At 40.9% G+C, this 18,847-nt stretch overlaps 1 protein-coding gene across 9 annotated transcripts in view; it reads left to right on the forward strand.

Annotated features, from left to right (window-relative positions):
• CTNNAL1 (catenin alpha like 1) overlaps positions 1-18,847 on the forward strand; it is a 162,127-nt gene that overhangs the window by 24,015 nt on the left and 119,265 nt on the right. For all 9 annotated transcript variants that reach the window (XM_067569890.1, XM_067569891.1, XM_067569895.1 and 6 more), the window contains exon 2: positions 7,031-7,220. In XM_067569890.1, coding sequence (XP_067425991.1) covers positions 7,031-7,220 — 190 coding nt within the window. The remainder of the gene's footprint in view (positions 1-7,030; positions 7,221-18,847) is intronic.

Below are 18,847 nucleotides of genomic sequence, written 5' to 3' on the forward strand. Positions count from 1 at the left end.
AGTAGCATTTAAGTTATTAGTGGAATTAAAATAATGCTAATATATAATTATTTGGAGTGAAATGTGAGATTCCTTTCATTATGAGACTTGTAATTAATTCCAATCTGCTTGTTCTTTAAGGGTTATACTGAATATGGTTGTTTGTATTCATATGTGAAAAGCCTTGGGATACAGAGTTAAAACCAAGTGTACAAGTCCAATTTGTACTGTAGCTATGAGAAGTCAGTAATGTCATCTCTCTCATCTTTATATACAATTACTTGCTTCTCAAAATAGGCATATGTTAGAAAACAGTGCCAAAATACATTTAGTTGTCTAAGACTAAATATGTGCTGGCTGGTGCTTATGAGTCACCTGCATACCCTAAAGTCCTGTTTCCTAGCCCTGTCTCTGTCCTCACAAGGAGAAGTTCTTATGCCTTCTTAAGATGGTGGTCATGTTATTAAAATTGCAACAAATAACCAGTGCATATGTAATTTCAAACTGAAGGCAAAAAGTATACTCTCTTACTTGCATAATCTTTAGAAATATACTATAATATCTAGATTATCAATTGGCCATTGAGAACTTAACTTTTTTTTCCTCTTAAATTGCAGTTTTCAGCATACTTTTGAGTTCAGTTTATCTCAGACACTTTCAGCTCTGCATTAAGACAATGAATATAATCAAATCTCATACTTCAGGGCTTCAGCTGATTGCCTGTATGCTAAAGGGTCAATAAGGAATTTTCCCCCCATATGATGCGCAATTGGCGAGACACATTCTGAGGTCTTTCCCCCTTCTTCTGAAGCGTCATAGATTCACCCCAGTTGGAGATGGGACACTGGACAGAGTGGATCACTACTCTCAGGTGGTGTAGAGAATCCTCTTTTTCTTAGATACCTGGCTGGCTTGTTTTGCTTACATGCTCAGGGTCATACCAATTACCAGATTTGAGGTCATGAAAGAATTGTCCCTCAAGTCAAATTGGCAGGGTACTTGTTTTTTTGGCCGCCTTCTATAGCCTAGATGTGAATTGCCTGCTAGGATCATCTGGCTATATCCCACTATAATGAGGCACTCATCTCTTGGTGGCTCCTAGTGACTAGGTTTCATATAGCAGTACTTTTCTTTCCAGTGATGCCCCTTGTAGGCTGCCAGCTGACCTTGGCAGGTCTTTAGTGACTTGGTCTTCTAACCAAGTTTTAAAGTCCGAGTGAACCCCTTCTGGGGTAAGAAAGAGTCCAGCAAATAAAACTGTTTTTGCCCTCGCCGGGGTCTTCAACTCTGGCTCTGGACCCTTTAAATACAGCCCTTTTTCAGACTCCCGGACAAGCCATGCCCCCTCTTGGGGTTTATGCCACTTTACCTGGGGCCAGTAGGGGAATCTGAGCACACCCACTACCCAGGGACCCTATACACAGCAGCCATATACTGCTTGCTTCAATCTTCTGCTGCTATTTCCCTGGGCCTCTTTTCGCCAAACCCTTTTATCTGTTACCCTATCCCAGGGCCAGTGTCCTCCGGTTCTTCTCCCTCTCAAATCCCCGTGTAAGTTCAGTCAGCCTTAAACTCTGCCTACTTGTCGGGCTTCTTTGGACAGGGCGAAGCACACTTCTCTCCTCTGGTCCCAGCCAGGAACTGATCTGCTGAGGCTCTGCAGCTCATTTTATCTGAGCCTGCTGGGCTCTGATTGGCTGTTGCTAGCCCTCGACACTCAGATCCCTCTATCTTCCAAGATGGCTGCTCCAGTGAGGCCTCTCTAGGCAGGCCTGTGGGGCCCACCTTTGCTACTCTTCTCCCACTTTGCTGCTTCCTGAGGCTGGTTGTATTAGAGTAGAGGGGCCTCAAGCAGGGGCCATGATCACCTGGTACAATCCATCACACCCACCTAATCAATACCCTGCTGTTGTAAGGGTTTTGGGTGTTTGGTGGCATTTTGGTTTCTCTTGTCACTTGCATGTGGCACACAACAGTTTCATCTCCAGAGGACTTGAAATACTTTAATCCAGCTCAAGTCACTGAGCTCAATATAGGTGAAATTTAATGGCTTGTGATATACAAGAGGACAGACTAGATCAGTTGTTCCCAACCTTTTTGGCTCGAGGCCCACAGATATCATTTTTACTACCTTGAAGAGGCACCAGTCTATCAACTCAAAAAATGTATTGATGTATACACCATTAAGGACTACAAATCACTACATATTTAAAGTAAACATTTTGATGCTACTGTGCTCATTTTTACATTCACTATTTTACACCTACAAATCACTCACAGTATGTCTCACACTCACAGACAAAGCACTAGTGTAGATGAGTGACTGTCACTACACACTGAAGCACATGGCATGGTAGCTAAGTCACAGTGGTGGACTGCTAAGTGCAGGCCAAACAGAAAGGCACTGATTTTTAGAGTCCTACCACTCTCCTGAAGCATGGTGGGTCCTGGCTGCTCCGCCAGCAGTCCCTGCCTCTCCCTACTGCAGCCAGATGGAAGGAGTTCAGCAAGGAGGAGGCTTCCTCCTTGCTGATCTCCTGTTCCCCTGGATGCAGCAGGGAAACGGCAAGCATCCCATAGCCCCGTGTGCTCCACCTGGGTATCTAGGCAGTGGCTCCCTTCTACAGCCAGGGGGACGGGAGATCAATGCTCCCCTCCCTCTGGCTCCAGCAGGGACCCCAGTGCCTAGGGACCCAGGCAGAGTGCTTTGCCATGCTCCCTGTTGGAGCCAGGGGAGGGGAGCGCTGATCTCCCGTCCCCGTGGGTGTAGCAAGGAGCCTGCACTGGACTTGTAGCCCCTCAGCAACGTGCTCCACTTGGGTCCTTAGGCAGCAGCTCCCTTCTGCAGCCAGCGGGAGGAGAGTGGCAGGCCATTTTGGAAGAACCCCTGGGCCACGGGTTGGGAACCACTGGACTAGATGATCTCATGATCCCCTCCTGACCTTACCCGATGAAATGGCTGAAAAAATCTTAATATATTTTCATTTTATTGTTTGCCCATGAAATAGGGTGATAACACACAGATAATTAAAATGGAGAGTTTCCAAAATACACTAATTTGCATCTGTCCAGTTTATCTTCTGAGACTGAATACCTTCTTCCTCCTCCCTGTTAACCATTGTAATGTATATCAAGTTGATCGTTGTTCAGGTTTGTTGAATGCTACCTTCCTTCAACAGAAATGAGTTTACCTCTAGTATGTCTAAATTGTATTTTAGTCTCAGTGGTTCTAATGTTTTGAGTTAACAAATTTGTCATCTGCTAGAAAATAGTTGGTTTCAGATTTTAGAATCTGTAGATTTTTATTAGTGATTATCATTACATAAAATCTAGTTGCTTCTGTAGGTACAGGGAGCGTGACTCCCAGAATATAGATGTTGTGTCCTTCAGGTGGGATTTCAGCCTGCTGTACCTGTTTGCATTATGGCCCTAGGCGCTCCAAAAGAGAACCAGATCCACAGGGAACTTGATTCTGATCACTCTGAGTTAGCCAAAATATCCAAGCCTGATGAATCTAGTGGTGGAGCCTCAGTGCTGGGTTCTTGTGACAAAAGAGCTTCTGACATAGATCCCTATCTCCTATGACAATACATCAAATTTCAGGTATTAGGGCATGGCTATTTGGAGGGCAAACTTCAGAAATAAAGGCCTTTGCATAAGGTCATTTCAACTTTGTTTTCTTGGAATCAATCTACTTCGGTGCAGCATTCAAGGGTTTGGGAACTTCTCAGCTCTATGTGACCTTCACTCTACATAGTGAATACCTTTCCTGATATTCTGAAACTTTTTCAGGGCAGTCTGGAGCATGGGGATGAATGCCAAATCACTGGTTGTCCAATTGCCAGTAACTGTTACCTCACAGGTCCACTTAAAGAATGTTGCCTTGTGGGCACATTCTCATATCTAGTTTCTGTGGAGAATCTGAGCCCGGTTTTCAGTTCCCTTGTTCCACTGTGAGAATTGAACTCAGTCCTGAATGCTATCACCAAATCACCATTCAAGACATTATGAAGAACTCTCTGGCTTTTATCACTTAAGGTCCTGTTGTTCTTTGCAGAATGTTCATTGAAGTGAATTAGGAAGTTTAAAGTTGTTTCCCTGAAGGGCCTCCCTTTTTTTTGGTCCATTGGAACAAGATAATACTCAGTAGGGTGGACTGACTTAAATGAGTGATTTAAATCACTGGTATTATTCATGATTTTAATCAGCAAGCAGGGAACCTTGATTTTTAAATAATCTGTTTCAATTTAGTTCTGTATTTGTATTTTTTATCTTGTTAAGGAGAGAATGATTATCATTGTTGGGTATTTGCTAATTTTTGCTAACCGGAAACATTCACTATAACCTTATATACATTTGTTTAAACGATAGCTTAACATACATTTATTCAGATTTTTAATTTTTTCCCTTTTTATATTAGAAAATGTTGAATAATGCATTTCTTATTTACTAGATTAATTTACGTGGTGTTTATATCAAACTGTATTTGGATGGAAATTGGAATTAAAAGTGCACAAAAACATCATTCTAATATTGTTCATTAGTTAAAACTAACTATTTTATACATAAGAACTAAAAAAGTGTTATTTAAAACACATTTATTAAACAAAGGAAGTATTATATGTAGTTAGTGAATTGAACTTATTGTCCTTCAAGATTTTATAGAAAGTAAAGCTCCTCCTCTCACACCTAGTTTTTATTCATAGATAGGAAGAGGAAAAGCTCTTCTGCTTTTTTGTCTCCTGATTGGTTTCTCAACATTGAACTAGTAATTGATTTGAAGTAGTGGAATAAACTGAAATTAAGATATCCTCATCTGGAAGTGCAGAGAAGGATACTGCTGTCAAAAGTTGGTTTAGCTTTTAAATTCTGTTTCCAGGTACTTAACCAGTGACTTGTACCAGTTCAGTTGTTTGATTTTCTTTAAAAGGCTTTAACATTGGTTGTCATAATTTCAAATTTAATTTTAAATGGATTTAATTTTAAAAAGATCTGAATTTGATTTTTTTTGTAAAAAACCCCCTATTTTTATCCACCCTACTGCTCAAAACATTGTTTTTTGGGGGGATAAGCTTCCTGTTTGTTCCATTTGAACTAAAATATATCTGTCCCTCTTTGTCCTAATCTCAAGGAACAGCAAGGAATGTTTGGATGTGATCAGTCTTAAGAATTATCTCGATCTCAGATGCTTTTCATTCTACATAAAGGCTCTAAGAAAGGACAAACAGCACCCAAGTCTGCCTTGTATAATTGGATAACACATCCTCTCATGTAGACGTATTTCTGTAAGAAGTGCCGGAAGCAAGTCTTTCTTTATGGAATTACTGGATTTATCATGGGAAGAGTGCATAAGCATTTCTGCTGGCAATTTGTAAAGCAACCACTTTCATCATGTCACATCTTTTTCAAATATTAGAATGGTTGTATAGCCTCAATAGATGCAGCATTCAGAAGGAGAATACTGCAGGCCATCGGGGGTTCATAGTTCTTCCGTTAGGGGTCTGGAATATGCTTTGGAAAGTCCCATGCATCAAGATTAGCATAGAGGATCAAAGAGAAAATGCGGAAATTTTCTTGTTTTGATGACTTTCTTCATGCTAGTTAATACTTCATTCTTCAGGCAAACATATTGTTTCAGTGTAAGCTTAAAAATATATATATATTTTAACTTTAAAAGTTAGCATATTATCATAGAACTGTTCTTAGAGGTGTTAGCTGAGCTTATTGAGCCTTATAAGCCCCTTATATTTAGGATGACCTCACCAAAAAGGTTTTATGTACTGTCTCCATCTGCTTCAAGTATCTGAACTGGCAGAGGATCTTGAAAGAATATTATACAGGTAAAGAAAAATTTCTATTAAGATTCTTCTGTTCAATTTCAATGGAGAATTCTGACTGAAATTTCTGTGGTACTGTGAAACGAATAGAGTTGTATAGGACTTTGACTGGAACATTTAAGTTGTTAATAAATATTTAATACAAACCAGTGTTCTTATTTTATGCTCATGCAAAAGTTAGTTTGCTGCAATGAGGTTAATTTTGTACTGGTTGTCCTGGGAAGTGGAGAGGAAAAGAAGGGTTTGATAGTGGGGAGAAGGTGAGAATGCATCAGTCCTTTTTGTTATTGGAGGAAAGGTTTGGCAACTACAAGGATTTGTTTTTGCTAGATTGGAGTGGGATGGGAGCATCCTCTTGCACAAACCCCACACTCTCAAAAGTATTTTCTTATAGCTGGGCAATGTCCTGCAGTTTCTCTCTCCAGTAGGTAGGGAAGGTTTGTAGGTTTCCTTCCTCCTCTTTCTTTTGTTTTCTCTTCATGACTGTGGTGAAATAAGATGTAATTTGATGCAAGACTAATGGGTCCAAAATTGAGCCTGATCTTAAGAGTAATTTTTAAAAAATGAGTATCAGGTCTTGTGGGAGGTGGGGAAAGCTCTTCAAAATGTAATACATCTCCAGTATTGATTACATAAATACTTTCACTAGGCAAATTGCCAACATCAAGATTTTGATTGAGTGCATGCACAAATAAGTTGTACTGTCTCTGCAGATTGCCTTTTTTCTAGTTGTGAGATATAGCAGTTGATTAAAATACACACATTCTGAACAGACAGTCGGAATGGAAAGATGGCAGGACCTGTGAATGTATTGGCAACCAAAACAATGCTGGTTGGTCTAGAATTATACAACAACTTTTACAGTGTCTCTGTTAATATTGACCTGCCAAGTGACTTAGGATGGTTTATTTTTAGTACACCATCTCCCATTACTACATGTGAAGTTTAAAAAAAAAAAAAAAAAAAAGTCAAATTTTATTCTTTTATGAGAACCTCTTAACTCACATCCTCTTGAGAGGACATCAGACTGCTCTTTTAATATTCAGTTTTGAATTTGTTTCCAGAAACATTTAACAAATGACTCCATAGTGCAATAGTGTTTGCTAATAAAACTTAAGTGCTTGCCCCAGGTGTATTTCAAATCTTGCTAGTAATTTTCAGGTTAAAATGTTGACAAATCTGCCATCCTAACAATTAACATTTCTTGTTTATAGATAACTACTCTTATTAACCATAAGGATAAACCAAAGCGGTCAGACAAGACACTGCAAGCAATTCAGCGGGTGGGTCAAGCAGTTAACCTGGCAGTTGGAAGATTTGTTACAGTAGGTGAAGCCATAGCCAATGAAAATCGAGAATTGAAAGAGGAAATGAGCATTGCTTGCATTGAAGCAAAGCGAGCAGGTATGTGGTTGTTTAAGAAATCTGACATTTATATTGTTCTATTACACCTCACATTGAAAACATAGGGAATCTACTGCTTTCACCAGCTATTAAATGTGATTTTTGGAGTTGGTAAAGACCTCTGTAGTGATGACTCTGCCTACATTAAATACTTCATTGATATCAGTGCTCACCAAATGCCCACCTGCTGTTTTAAACTTCCACGATTGTCTAATGTCGGCAGCTGATGGCATTCTTGTGGTGTGCTTTTACTTTGGAAACACTTTGCCACAAGAAGATTTGCTTTTCCCTTCCTAACTTTAAAACCCCCCCAAAAAACCTCCCTCTCCACCATCCCTGTAATGTTGTTTTTAAAAGTACTTTCAGAACGACCAATGGTGAACCTACATATTTTCCTATTCCTTACAGTATTTTTCCCTGTTCAAAACTGGAGCATTTGTAGTTTTAAGGAGGGCATCTTTTTAAATTAAGGAGATATAAATCAATGAATTAAATTACTGTTTTTTTAAAGGAACAATTGATTTATAGCTGGTTGAAGCTTCACAAAATGATCTTGAAAAATTGTGCTATTGCAATTTGTAATACATTTAATATGAAACCACATTGTAAATAGTGTTTTTTTTTATTTTATTTTTATTTTAAAGGCCCCATTTGTAGGGTATCTTTTTATCTTCGTTTTTACAAAGCCACTGTAAGCAAGGAACTGAAAATATTAAACTTGTGTTTGTCATAACTTTTCTCATCCATCCCAAGCAGAAAAATTGGTCACTAAAAACAAAAGTCCTTCAACATTAGCACTGAAAAGTTGTGTAGAACTTCAAACACTAAGAAAATCGAAATATGTGAAAAATATTTATAGACACACTTTCATAATGCAACAAGAAGCATTTCTACAATGAATGATAACAAAAAAATGAAAGGCAAGTACCAGTGGTTTGTCGTCATTGACATTCACTTTCAAGGCCTTCAGAATAAAAATGCTTAAAAGAAAACTCAACTTGAAAGCACTATTTAGTCCCATGCCATATAATCATTGAGCAATTGTCCATATGGATTCCACTCCTTTTGTTTGTACACCCAATGCTCATGTGATTGCTGGTCAAAAGAATTCAGCATCCATTGGGGATATGAAGGACAGAACAGGCCCAGCTGTTCATCAGTTCCTCTGTGCCACCTGGCAGTGAGCTGGAACCCTAGCACACTGAACATGGTTAATTAGGTTAGTTGCCCACTGGCAAAAGAAAAGGTAGACATTTTTTCATAGAAACATTTTTAGGCTAGAGCACCTTTGCCTTGTTTACAGGGTGGCACAAGCATCATGGCATCAGCAAAAACAATAGATTTAAGACTAGTTTCTCATGCAGTGCTTTGGTGCCTGTTAACAACACGCATTCTGATGTCTACTCTGCCTTGGAGAAGGACACATCATGTAGTTGTTTATTGCTCTTTCTCTAAGTGCACTCAGAGCAAGGAAAGCCTTCCTGAAACTGTTCCCCGAAAGATTGATGCAGGCTGCCTCAGATTCTTGAGAGGAAGGCTATAGCCATGCCTCGGCCTTCCAGTCAGTCTTTCTCTGTTAATGTCCTGGAGGGCTGAATTCCACCCTGATTTCCCAAGCCACATTTTCTCAAAGGCCCCATTCACCTGCTACTTGCATCAGCATCCTCAGACAGGCAGAAAGGAGCACCTCTCCATAGATGAGCTAAGTCTTGGTCACTGGTGCCTAGCAAGTTGATACCAGATCAACAGATTCAAGACTTGTCTTGAGCCCATTCTTCTGAGGCCCTGAAGCCTCAGAAGGCCCCTTCCAGTGTCCCAGTACCAACATCCAAGACACCCCATATGCTATCTGCTAACTCAGTGGACCATGCTGCCCTTGGTACCAACTCCTGAGCATTGTCCCTGTCAAAGAGTGCCTTAGTACTTGGTATTCCCAGTACTTTCCACCTTCATGCAGATTATGTTTGCGGTACCTATTACCTTGGACCCAACTATGTTGGCACCTAAACTGTGTCATGCTAAGTGACTTATCAGGGGTCTTGGTACCAGAGATGCCTCTCTTTGAGAGATTGAGGGCAGTGATATCCAAACCACCAGCTTTGGAGTCATTGGCATATCAGTTAAGGAGGTATCCACCTCAGCTATACCGAGACAGGGCATGCCCAATAGAATGACTCTTTTGGAGGAAGTTTACCCTTCTGCTGCACTCATCTCCAACCTGTCCATTTTCCTTTACCTGGGTAGCACATTGGAAGTCTGGGAGGGATTCCAGAGAGGAGTCCGTGAAAGTAGCAGAAAGAGAACTCTGCCACATGGGAGTACCTAGGTAGGAGAATTCCTGTGTGTCTCCCGCCTCAGTATTCCCACCCTTACCATCCATGATCCTATTGAGCAACCTGTAGTGTACAGCCATATTCCGGAAAGCCTGCATCACCCACTTTCTCTAGGGCTAGATCACCCACTCCAAATAGACAAATTAGATCATCTCCAGTAATTCAGTGTGTGCAGTTTTGGACAATGGAAAATCAAGAGGAGGATAGTGAAGGAAGAGCATTAGCTGCAAGGAGAACTGATTCCTGCTGCTATCTCCTCATCCTCCCCACATGAGGAAGTGAAACCACCTCTGCCTGCCTCATTAGATGAGTTCAAGTTATTCCAGGACTTCATGAAGCATAAGGCAGAGACCTTGCATGTACCCTTTGGGGTAATTCAAGAGAAATGGGACAAACTGTAGGGCATCCTACATGCCAGCATGACTGGAACCTGCCAAAAAAAAATGCAATTAATGGACAGGTGGTACCAGATATCTGAAAGGGGTTTAAATATTTTGGTGTTATACACCACCAAGGTTCACTTGTAGTGGTCACTGTGTAGGAGAGGGCAAAACAGGTACACACTAAGCCTGTAGCGAGAGAGAAGAACCCAAAGAAATTGAACATCTTCAGTCACTAGTATGCTCATCAGTTAGCTCCAGATGAAGGTGGCTAACTATCAGGCCCTCCTCTCCAAATAGGACTTTTTAAACTAGGATCAGTTGTCTCACTTTATAGACAAACTCCCTATAGATAAATTCCCTAAGGAACACCATGAAGAGATCGAGTCTGTTATGGAGGAGGGCTGACTGCCTTCTTGCAATTCATGGCAAGATGCACTGAGCTGTGATACAGTGGCATGTACTATGGCCTTGCCAATAGCTATGGGGAGATCAACATGGCTGCTATCCTTGGTTACCCAGCAAGGCTTAGGCAACAATCAAGGATGTTCTGTTTGAAGGTAACAAACTTTTTAACTTAGTAATGGATGAAGCCGTCACTCCTTGAAATACTCCAGGTGGATTGTGTGCTCTTTGGGCCTCCTTGGCTCTCACATTTTGCTCCTGAGTGGCTAATGACAGATGCCTTTCTTATCCCTTGGACACTGGGACTTACATGTGCCTTCCCACCAAGCCCCATGAGGAGACTGAGGCAAGATGCAGGGTGGATGATTATGATAGCCCCTACCTAGGCCAAGCAGTCCTGGTGTTAGGATTTGATGAACCTTTCAAAGCAGCACCCTACCAGCCCTGCCTGACAGTCTTGCTGAACAATGGTCAGCTCCTATACCTAGAAACAGCTTTGTTGCATCTAACAGATTGGATGCTGGCTGGATGACATCCACCAAAAGAAGCTGCTCAGCTGAGGTTCCAGAACGTTCCAATCCAAAGCAGGATATCTTAAACTAGACAGACTTACTATGCTCAATGGAAATGATTTTTAGGTGGGGCATGTCAGCGCCAGATTTCTCCTGTGACATCACCAATTTCAACAATATTGGACTACCTGCTAACCTTGACACAAATCTTTCCACAAGCATCCATTTAACAGCAGTCTTGTCACTCTTCTGTCTGGGACCGTATTATTTTTTTCAGATCCTACAATGATAGGATTCCTTAAGGGGGCCTCATTCATGATTTTTCCCTCAGTTTGAGTTCCCTACCTTTTGGGACCTCCTATGCAGTATTAGTGAGGTTGATCAGTCCCCCCCTTAGCAACCTGTTCCTTATACCACCTGTCTATGAAGACTGCCTTTTCATTATCCATTACGTCAGCTCCAAGGATAGGGGAGATTCAGTCCTTTTATGACGGGTCCTCGTTTATCCAGTGTTTCATAAGGGAAGGATCACTTAGATCTGACCCTAAGTTTCTGCCCAAGGCCATCTCAGACTTCTCTATAAACCCGTGCAATTAGCTACCCATTTTGTGTTTTCATATCAACAAAACAAAATAATTCAGGAACACATCCAGATTATTTGTGGCCTTTGCTGATGGAGTTAAGGGGCACCCTATACTTACACAGAGGTTATCTAAGTGGGGCCATGTCTGCAGCCATTTCTACACTACAGAGCCTATGTTGGCATATCTCCATAGAGTAAACTTAGAGCTGGTTTACACTTACCGTGCGATTCGGCGGCAGTCGACGGGAGTTACGCAAACTATGCGGAGTAGTTTGCGTAACTGACGTTGACTGCTCTGCATCCCTTCTGAGCGGTGTTTATACTGCACGCTGTTCCCGTTGACTCAGCGCTGTGCTATTTGAGGGGGTGGACTTACTCAGTTGACTTCCTGATCGATTGAGCGGGTCTCACTGACCGCTCAATCGATCCTGAAAGATCGATCTGGCGGCGGCGATTTTGCTGCTGTCAGTATAAACGTAGCCTTAGTGTAATCTGACAAAAGGAGCTCTTCTATGGTGTGGAAATGCTACCTTTGAACAGTGTTAGCTAAGACAGCAGAAGCACTTTTCTGTTGGCAGATTTGCATCTATGTCAAACGTTTTGGTGACATAGTTATGGTGGCTGGGGAAGTTTTTTTTCTCCACACTCCTAGGCTGACATAGCTAAGCCTGTATAACTTTGTAGTGCAGAGCAGGCCTAGGTCTCAAACCATAAGGGCATGAGATAAATTGACCAGGTTAGAACTACCTGGCTATATTAGAACTTATTCCATTAGAGTTCAGACATCCTCTGTTGCCTGTTTGAGGAATGTCCCTATTTTTGAAATTTGTAGAGCAGCTTTGTGGAGCTTGAGTCACATGTTTACAGGACACTGTTTCTTAGCGGAGGCTTCCAGATTGGATAACTGTTCTGGTAGGGTTATTAAGCAGATCTCAGACTACCCATCTACAAGCAAATAGGCAACTTCTTGTTAGTCACCAAGAATGGAATCCATGTGGACAATCACTCGAAGCAAGCACGTTTACTTCAATTACAGTAACTGTGGTTCTTTGACAAATGATGTCTGTGTAGATCCATGACCCACTAGTTTCTCCTGCTACATCACCTAGATTCTGTATTGGCAAAGGCATTGAGGGACAGTTGAGCCTGCTCACCCCTTATGCACATGGGGAAGGAGAGCATGAGTGCATCTAGGATACATGCACAGCCCCAGTAGTCACTGCAGGCTGAAAGAGTCCGAACTCATGCACATGGGGTACATGCACATCAAGGGTGGAATCTATGAGAGCAACTCATTTCAAAGAACCACAGTTACTGCAAGATAAGTAACCATTCTTTCACTAGGTCAAATAATGAAAATAGTCATTAAACAGCAGAAGAAGCCATTGCAGTTTACAGTTGAGATACTGCTTTCGTGATTGCATATGTTTTCTCTTGGGATATTTACTTGAGACATTAACTAATGAACAGTTTATCATGTTTTTCAGTATTTAATTAGAGAATATAACTTTCTGAAATGAGAATTATTGTTAGCAGAAACACACTTCCAGCATAAACTTGTAGAATGCTTACTTTGTGCTGTTGATTGTGAAGATCAATCACATGTTAGAAAATTACATGGTGTTAACAACCTGATAAGGTTTTATGAACTCATATCTTTGCATTACATAATTGCAGTTCAATAAAAGACTTTTCAGGCTTCTTTCAGTTTTCAGTGGCTTCAGCAACTGAACATGAATTCTTCTGAATAGAATCAAGTACTACTGGCATTAATATTTGGAGTAATTCCGCAACACAGCTCCTCATTGGTTACTTTCTGGCAGTCATTATTCTGCTGTACTCCTCAGATTTTTTGTGAGGTCAGATGTTCGTTTCAATCTACTTGAGGCATTACAAATATATAGACACCTTCCTGTTAATATCTGGCAAACTACAAAGTAGTTATTGCAAAGTAATTTAATAGTGGAGGTATGATCTTTGATATTCTTTTTTTTCACATCTTTTGACAGTAAATTTAGAATGTGTATAGAACAATATGTTCTTGCAAAGCTCTCCTCATCATAGCCATATTAGCTGCACTGCCACTTAAAAAAATAAGTTTTATGGCACCTATTCCTTACCACCTTTGACTGTATCCTGAGTGATTGTAGTCAAATATTTTGATGAATGTGGATGACAGGAGTTAAGTGCTTTTGTTATACATGTAAATTACTCCTTCTATAGCAGTTACTGTATTATAAACAATAGTTTGTGAATGTTACCCTGTATAGCTATACTCATGTACATGCAGTCACTGGACAGTTTGTGAAAATGCTTATGTCCAGATAACTTCAGCAACCAAATAGTTCTGAGTTCAATGGAAATACTAATATTTTAAAAGTTAATCATGTAAATCTCTGCAGGCTCGGGCTAAAGTCTTCTTGAAACACTATAGATTAAGTGCTCAGCCACTGTAAACCCTTAGGGTGAAATTTAACCTGACTGAAGCATTTTAGCTTGCTTGACTTACATATTTCAGTATGTCAGAAGGTGGTGCTAGTTACAAATGAAACACAGGCTATTTGTTTATCACTTTTGTTTGAGTTTTGTTTTCAAATCACCACCAGGATGCTAGAGGTCCTGGCACTTGTCCATTTTGGCACAGATGAATATTTTAAGTGTAAAACTTTTTAGCAAAAAACCTTCTGTCAAATCTGAAGTTCTTCTAACATTAAACTAGTTTTTTTTTTTTTTTTTTTAAAAGAACAAAACACCCACTTCAGCAATTCAAGACTGTACGTTGGAATAAAGTAAAGAACTAAGAATATATAAATACAAAATCTTATTTAAATAAAACTTAAGTTTTTATCCATTCTGATCTTATTTATTTTTGTTTTTATTTTCTTGCACCGCACTTAACATACTTTTGGTAAGATATGAAGGCTAAACTATATAAATAAAAAAATCCGGGGTAAGTTACTCTTGATTTTTTGAATAAATTGATATGCCGTTGCATTTTTGTGTAGGTAAAAGCATGGCTGTAGAGTTGTTAAGGGGGTTTGAAGACTGGAGGAGGTTTTAGGATGCTATGTTTTGTTCTACTTGTTACATTTTTTGATGCGTGTGTGGTTTTATTGTTTTTGTTTTGCTGCTCCAACATTAACACTAATTTGGTTCAGGGTTTTGTAGTGTAACTTACCCCGGATTTTTTTATGTATATAGTTTAGTCTTTATAAATTACCAGGGTTTTGTAGCCAGTGACTTGATTTCTATGTAAAGCAAGCAAAAAAATAAATTTTTAACTTCCAGTGCACATACATTTAAAAAAAGGGGGGGAGAGGTGAAAACACGTTGAATCTTCATTTTTTTAATAATTGCCTTGTTTTTATGTGTTAGTTATTTAACAGGAAAAAAGTCATGATTAAAAGTGCCTTAAATTGTATCAAGTGTCTTTTTGTTGGGAAAGTATATTGGATCTAGTATATTGGCAATGGATAGGTTGAACAGGAGGCAGTGCTTTGCTAGTCTTGTTTTTTGTTTGTTTTTTTTAAACCAACATCTTGAAAATTCACCTGAAAGCTTAATGGAAGTCAATGTGGCTATGCTTTCAACATGTAACTTCGTGTAATAAGTGGTCTGCAGCATTCTGTATTAGCTTCAGCTTCCGAATGGTTCCAACACTGTAGCCCCACATAGAGCACATGACAGTAATCTCATCTTGAGATGAAACAAACATAACAGTTGTGGCAGTGGTGATCGGAATTGGCGAGAGTCTTGCTGGTCTTTCTATGACAATTGCTGTGTTAATGTATTTTGTCATAGTTGTTAAAAAATATCATTTGAGTTTCTTTTGAGTCAAAGCAGAGCTTGTTTTGCCTTTGAGTGAAAATTTGATATGAAAGGTAATTTTTTTTCCAACTATTTGCTTGGGTGTTCAGTTTAAAAAGCTACACATACCTTCTTCCAGAAAGTACTAAAGCATTATTTACACATGCATATATACTGAGGCAGTATATACAAGCCTTTTTCACCTAAGGTAATACGTCAGAGGTTATTTGAGCCAAGTAGCAGAGATGGGGGCAGAGGAGAGGAGAAGAATGATGCGATGCCCTTTTGGGGGCTGGGATAGTGGAGGGGCAGGAAGAAGGCTACTATTTATAAAAGTTATAGTAAGTTGTGATATTGCAGTTGTCAGCATTGTCATTCAGTTGTACCATTAGCAGAGGACTTTCCTAATGTTAGCCCCATTCTTACCTTTGACAGCAGTGATATAGTCCCATATGGCTTCTGTCTGCTGAAATGATTTTTTTTCTGTCTTCTCTGATCACTCTGTTAGAATACTTGACTGTTTCAGAAATGTCATGCAAAATTCAGGAAGCTCAAACACCATATTTAGCATAGAAAACAGCAGTGTTGTCCCATTCCCAAAGACCAAGTGCATCCTTTCTTTGAGCCTACCAAAAGCCCCTTCAGACACCATCCTGCTTCTGCTTATGTGGTGGTTGGAGTGTCATTTATCCTTGTTAATGTGTAATCAGGGAATCATTTCATATGACAGGAGACAGTGAATAAGAAGGGCCAGAATCAGTGGGGTCATAGATTCTACTTGTGGGGTGGGAAGTGTGTGCCATTCTTTTCTTAAACCGCCCAGAGCTCTTAAGTATTAATATATTAATTCTTTGAAAGGTGAGCCAGTGCAGTCTCCAGTGTCAGGTCTCACCGTGACAGCACTGTTTTTGATATGCTGATGCTTACATGAGTAAACACAAAGGAAATATTGATGCAATCTGTAGTCCCGCTTCAAATGGGTGAATCTAATTTGTGAAATCTCCATCTCAGACGCTTCAGTCATATGCCATTACTGGTCTTTATATATAATCATAATATGTCCAGCAAACCAACCTCCACTGTGCATTTCCCAACACCAGATATACATTCCACCAGGTGAAATCTCTTGGAGTTACCAGCGCTCAGAGGGCAATCCCCAAAGCTGTTTCTGAAGAGTGGAGCTTTTATAATTGTGAACTGGCAGTCTATCGGAGAGAGATTTCCACAGAGCATACTGAAGCACTGCTCTCCATTCCGGGTCTCAACCACAGCCCTGCTCCACTAGTTACTAGAACTGATTTCATTTAAAAAAGCAGTGCTTGGTCTGATAAAGCGCCGTAGTCAATAGGTATCTGAGGTCGGACAGAATTAGTCAACACCAGTAGCCTGAACTCTCCTGATTTCGGAGCACTTGTCAAAGAAGTTAGTCATATCTGAATCTCCCAGTTCTGATACTCTTTCTGCCTGTATTTTATACTGGTATTCCCCTGCCATTTCTGATATTTTTTTTTTTTTTTTTTTTAGTGACCAGCCAATTCTGTAAAGTGAAGTATTAATCCAAATGAACAGTGGGATCCATAGCTGATCTAAATTGTGCTCTACTTTGGATTTAATATAGGAAGTGGTTCAGGTTCCCAGAGAGTCTGAGCTTTGGGGAACTCTGCATAGCCATCTGATTTCCCAGGCTAATGAGAAAGGAGAGAGGGGTGTTGTTGGACATATAGGCTTGAGGAAAGCCAGTTTTAATAGTCTAGAAAGGTAGTTAGTGTCATTGGATTAAATGATTGAATAAATTAATGGTAGGTTTATGGGCAAGCTATGTTGTTAAGCCAAAAGCTATGCTAAGTGTGGCTATTTTGAATTATTGCAGCAGCAAAGGTTGTGGCAACACTTCATTACTGTGTTTTAATCATGAAACAATGCTGCCTGCTGGTGTATGAGGACTTTGTAAGAGATGGATGGACTCTGTATCTAGATTAGACATCCCTTCACATGTAGCAGCATTTATATTAGGATCTGAGGAATGGAAGCTTCTGTTTACATACAGAAAATCCTGATGGGCTCCTTTAACCCTTCAGTGTACAAATGGTATACATTTGAGTTGAACCTGTTTCCTGTATAGTCCAAGTAATCATAAATTACCAGGATCCGAGAGTATGTGGCAGGGGGAGCAATAGTATATCCACTAGTCAAGTCTGACTGTGCCTTCGGCCTCCTCCTGTTTCACCCTCTTCCTTGCTCCGAGTTCTGTTCCTTTCCCCACTCCCTAGCATCTTTCCCAGCTCCTTTAATCTTGTATATATCCCTTTTTATCCCATGGAAGCTCTCCCTGTTCTGATGCCTTCAAGGGTACACTTATATGTGGATAACCAGAATAACCAGAGTTACATTAGATAGTGGAACTTTTTTGTTTCCGCAAGGAATGTAAGCCCTCGTCATTAGTGGGCATAAGAAAAGCACTGACTGGGTGATACCCGATCTATAATCCTTGAGGGCAACCATGTGAAGAAAATGTTTATGAAGTGAAAAGTGTTAAAATCTGAAAGTTAGGGGAGCTGTCAGTCTGTGTCACACATGAAGCTTGAGGCAAAGGTTATGAATCCTGTGATGATATCATCTTTGAAAATATTTCTTTGATTAGATTGGGAGGTGAGTAGGGAGCAAACATATGTAGATGGCTACGGTGACCATATTTCCCTAAACTGAAAAAAGGCTTTGCAGGGCTGGCCTGAGCTCCCTGGTGTCACTTCTCCCTCCCCCCAACGTTCCTCTGTGCCCTGAGTTGAGTCAAATAGCAGGGAGACAAGGAGACAAGGGAAGAGGAATGGTATGGGTTGGAATCTGGGCAGCAAAGCAGAGGGGAGTGTGTGCGTGAGTACTTTTGGGCTCAGAGCCAGGAGGTGAAGCTATTGGATTATGATCTAGCTAGTGGTGCAATGCCTCTTTTGGGGGCTGGGATAGTAGAGGGGCAGGAAGGAGGCTCTGAGTAGCAGATGGAACCAAGGAGACTCCAGATAGCAGCCTTGGGGAGGTTTGGGGAAGCTGGGATGTGGCAGAAATGAGTGACTGGAGGCCAACTGCGGAGGGAAAGAGGTCAGTTGGGCTGGGGTAGGGTTGAAGAGGGCTCGCTGGGCGGGGAGGGCATCCGGGGACTATGAGGGGGGTTTTGAGGGTGCTGTGCCACATTCAGTGCCCCAGCACAAATGGATGCTGCAGGACCTGATCGGGTCGATGAGTTATGGCTGTATGGCCCTGCCATCTCCACGGAAACTGGGTGATACAGAAGATGAGGCAGAGACTGAAGAAGAGTTTGAATTAGGGCCCCGACAGCTGATTGTACTGCAGAGTGAGCATGTGACATCCCATTGCTCCCTAGTTGAAGGGGAAGACACATCAGCCAGGCTCCCGCAGGGCTCCAACCACAACATTTGCGCATCCTTCTGGTGTGGGGCAGGGCATGGGTCTTGGGCTGCCCACAGGGTGTGTGTGGAGACACCCTCTGCCCCTGAACATTGCCGCTCCCCCTCCCCCTTGAATGTTCCGCCACACCTCATAGTTTGCAAACTGGGCATTTGTCCTTTTTGCAAGAGCAAATGGGAGAAATGCC

This window comes from Emydura macquarii, unplaced genomic scaffold, assembly GCF_026122565.2.
Source record: "Emydura macquarii macquarii isolate MOO-44397 ecotype Brisbane River unplaced genomic scaffold, CSIRO-AGI_Emac_v2 contig_2948, whole genome shotgun sequence".
Lineage (NCBI taxonomy): Eukaryota > Metazoa > Chordata > Testudines > Chelidae > Emydura > Emydura macquarii.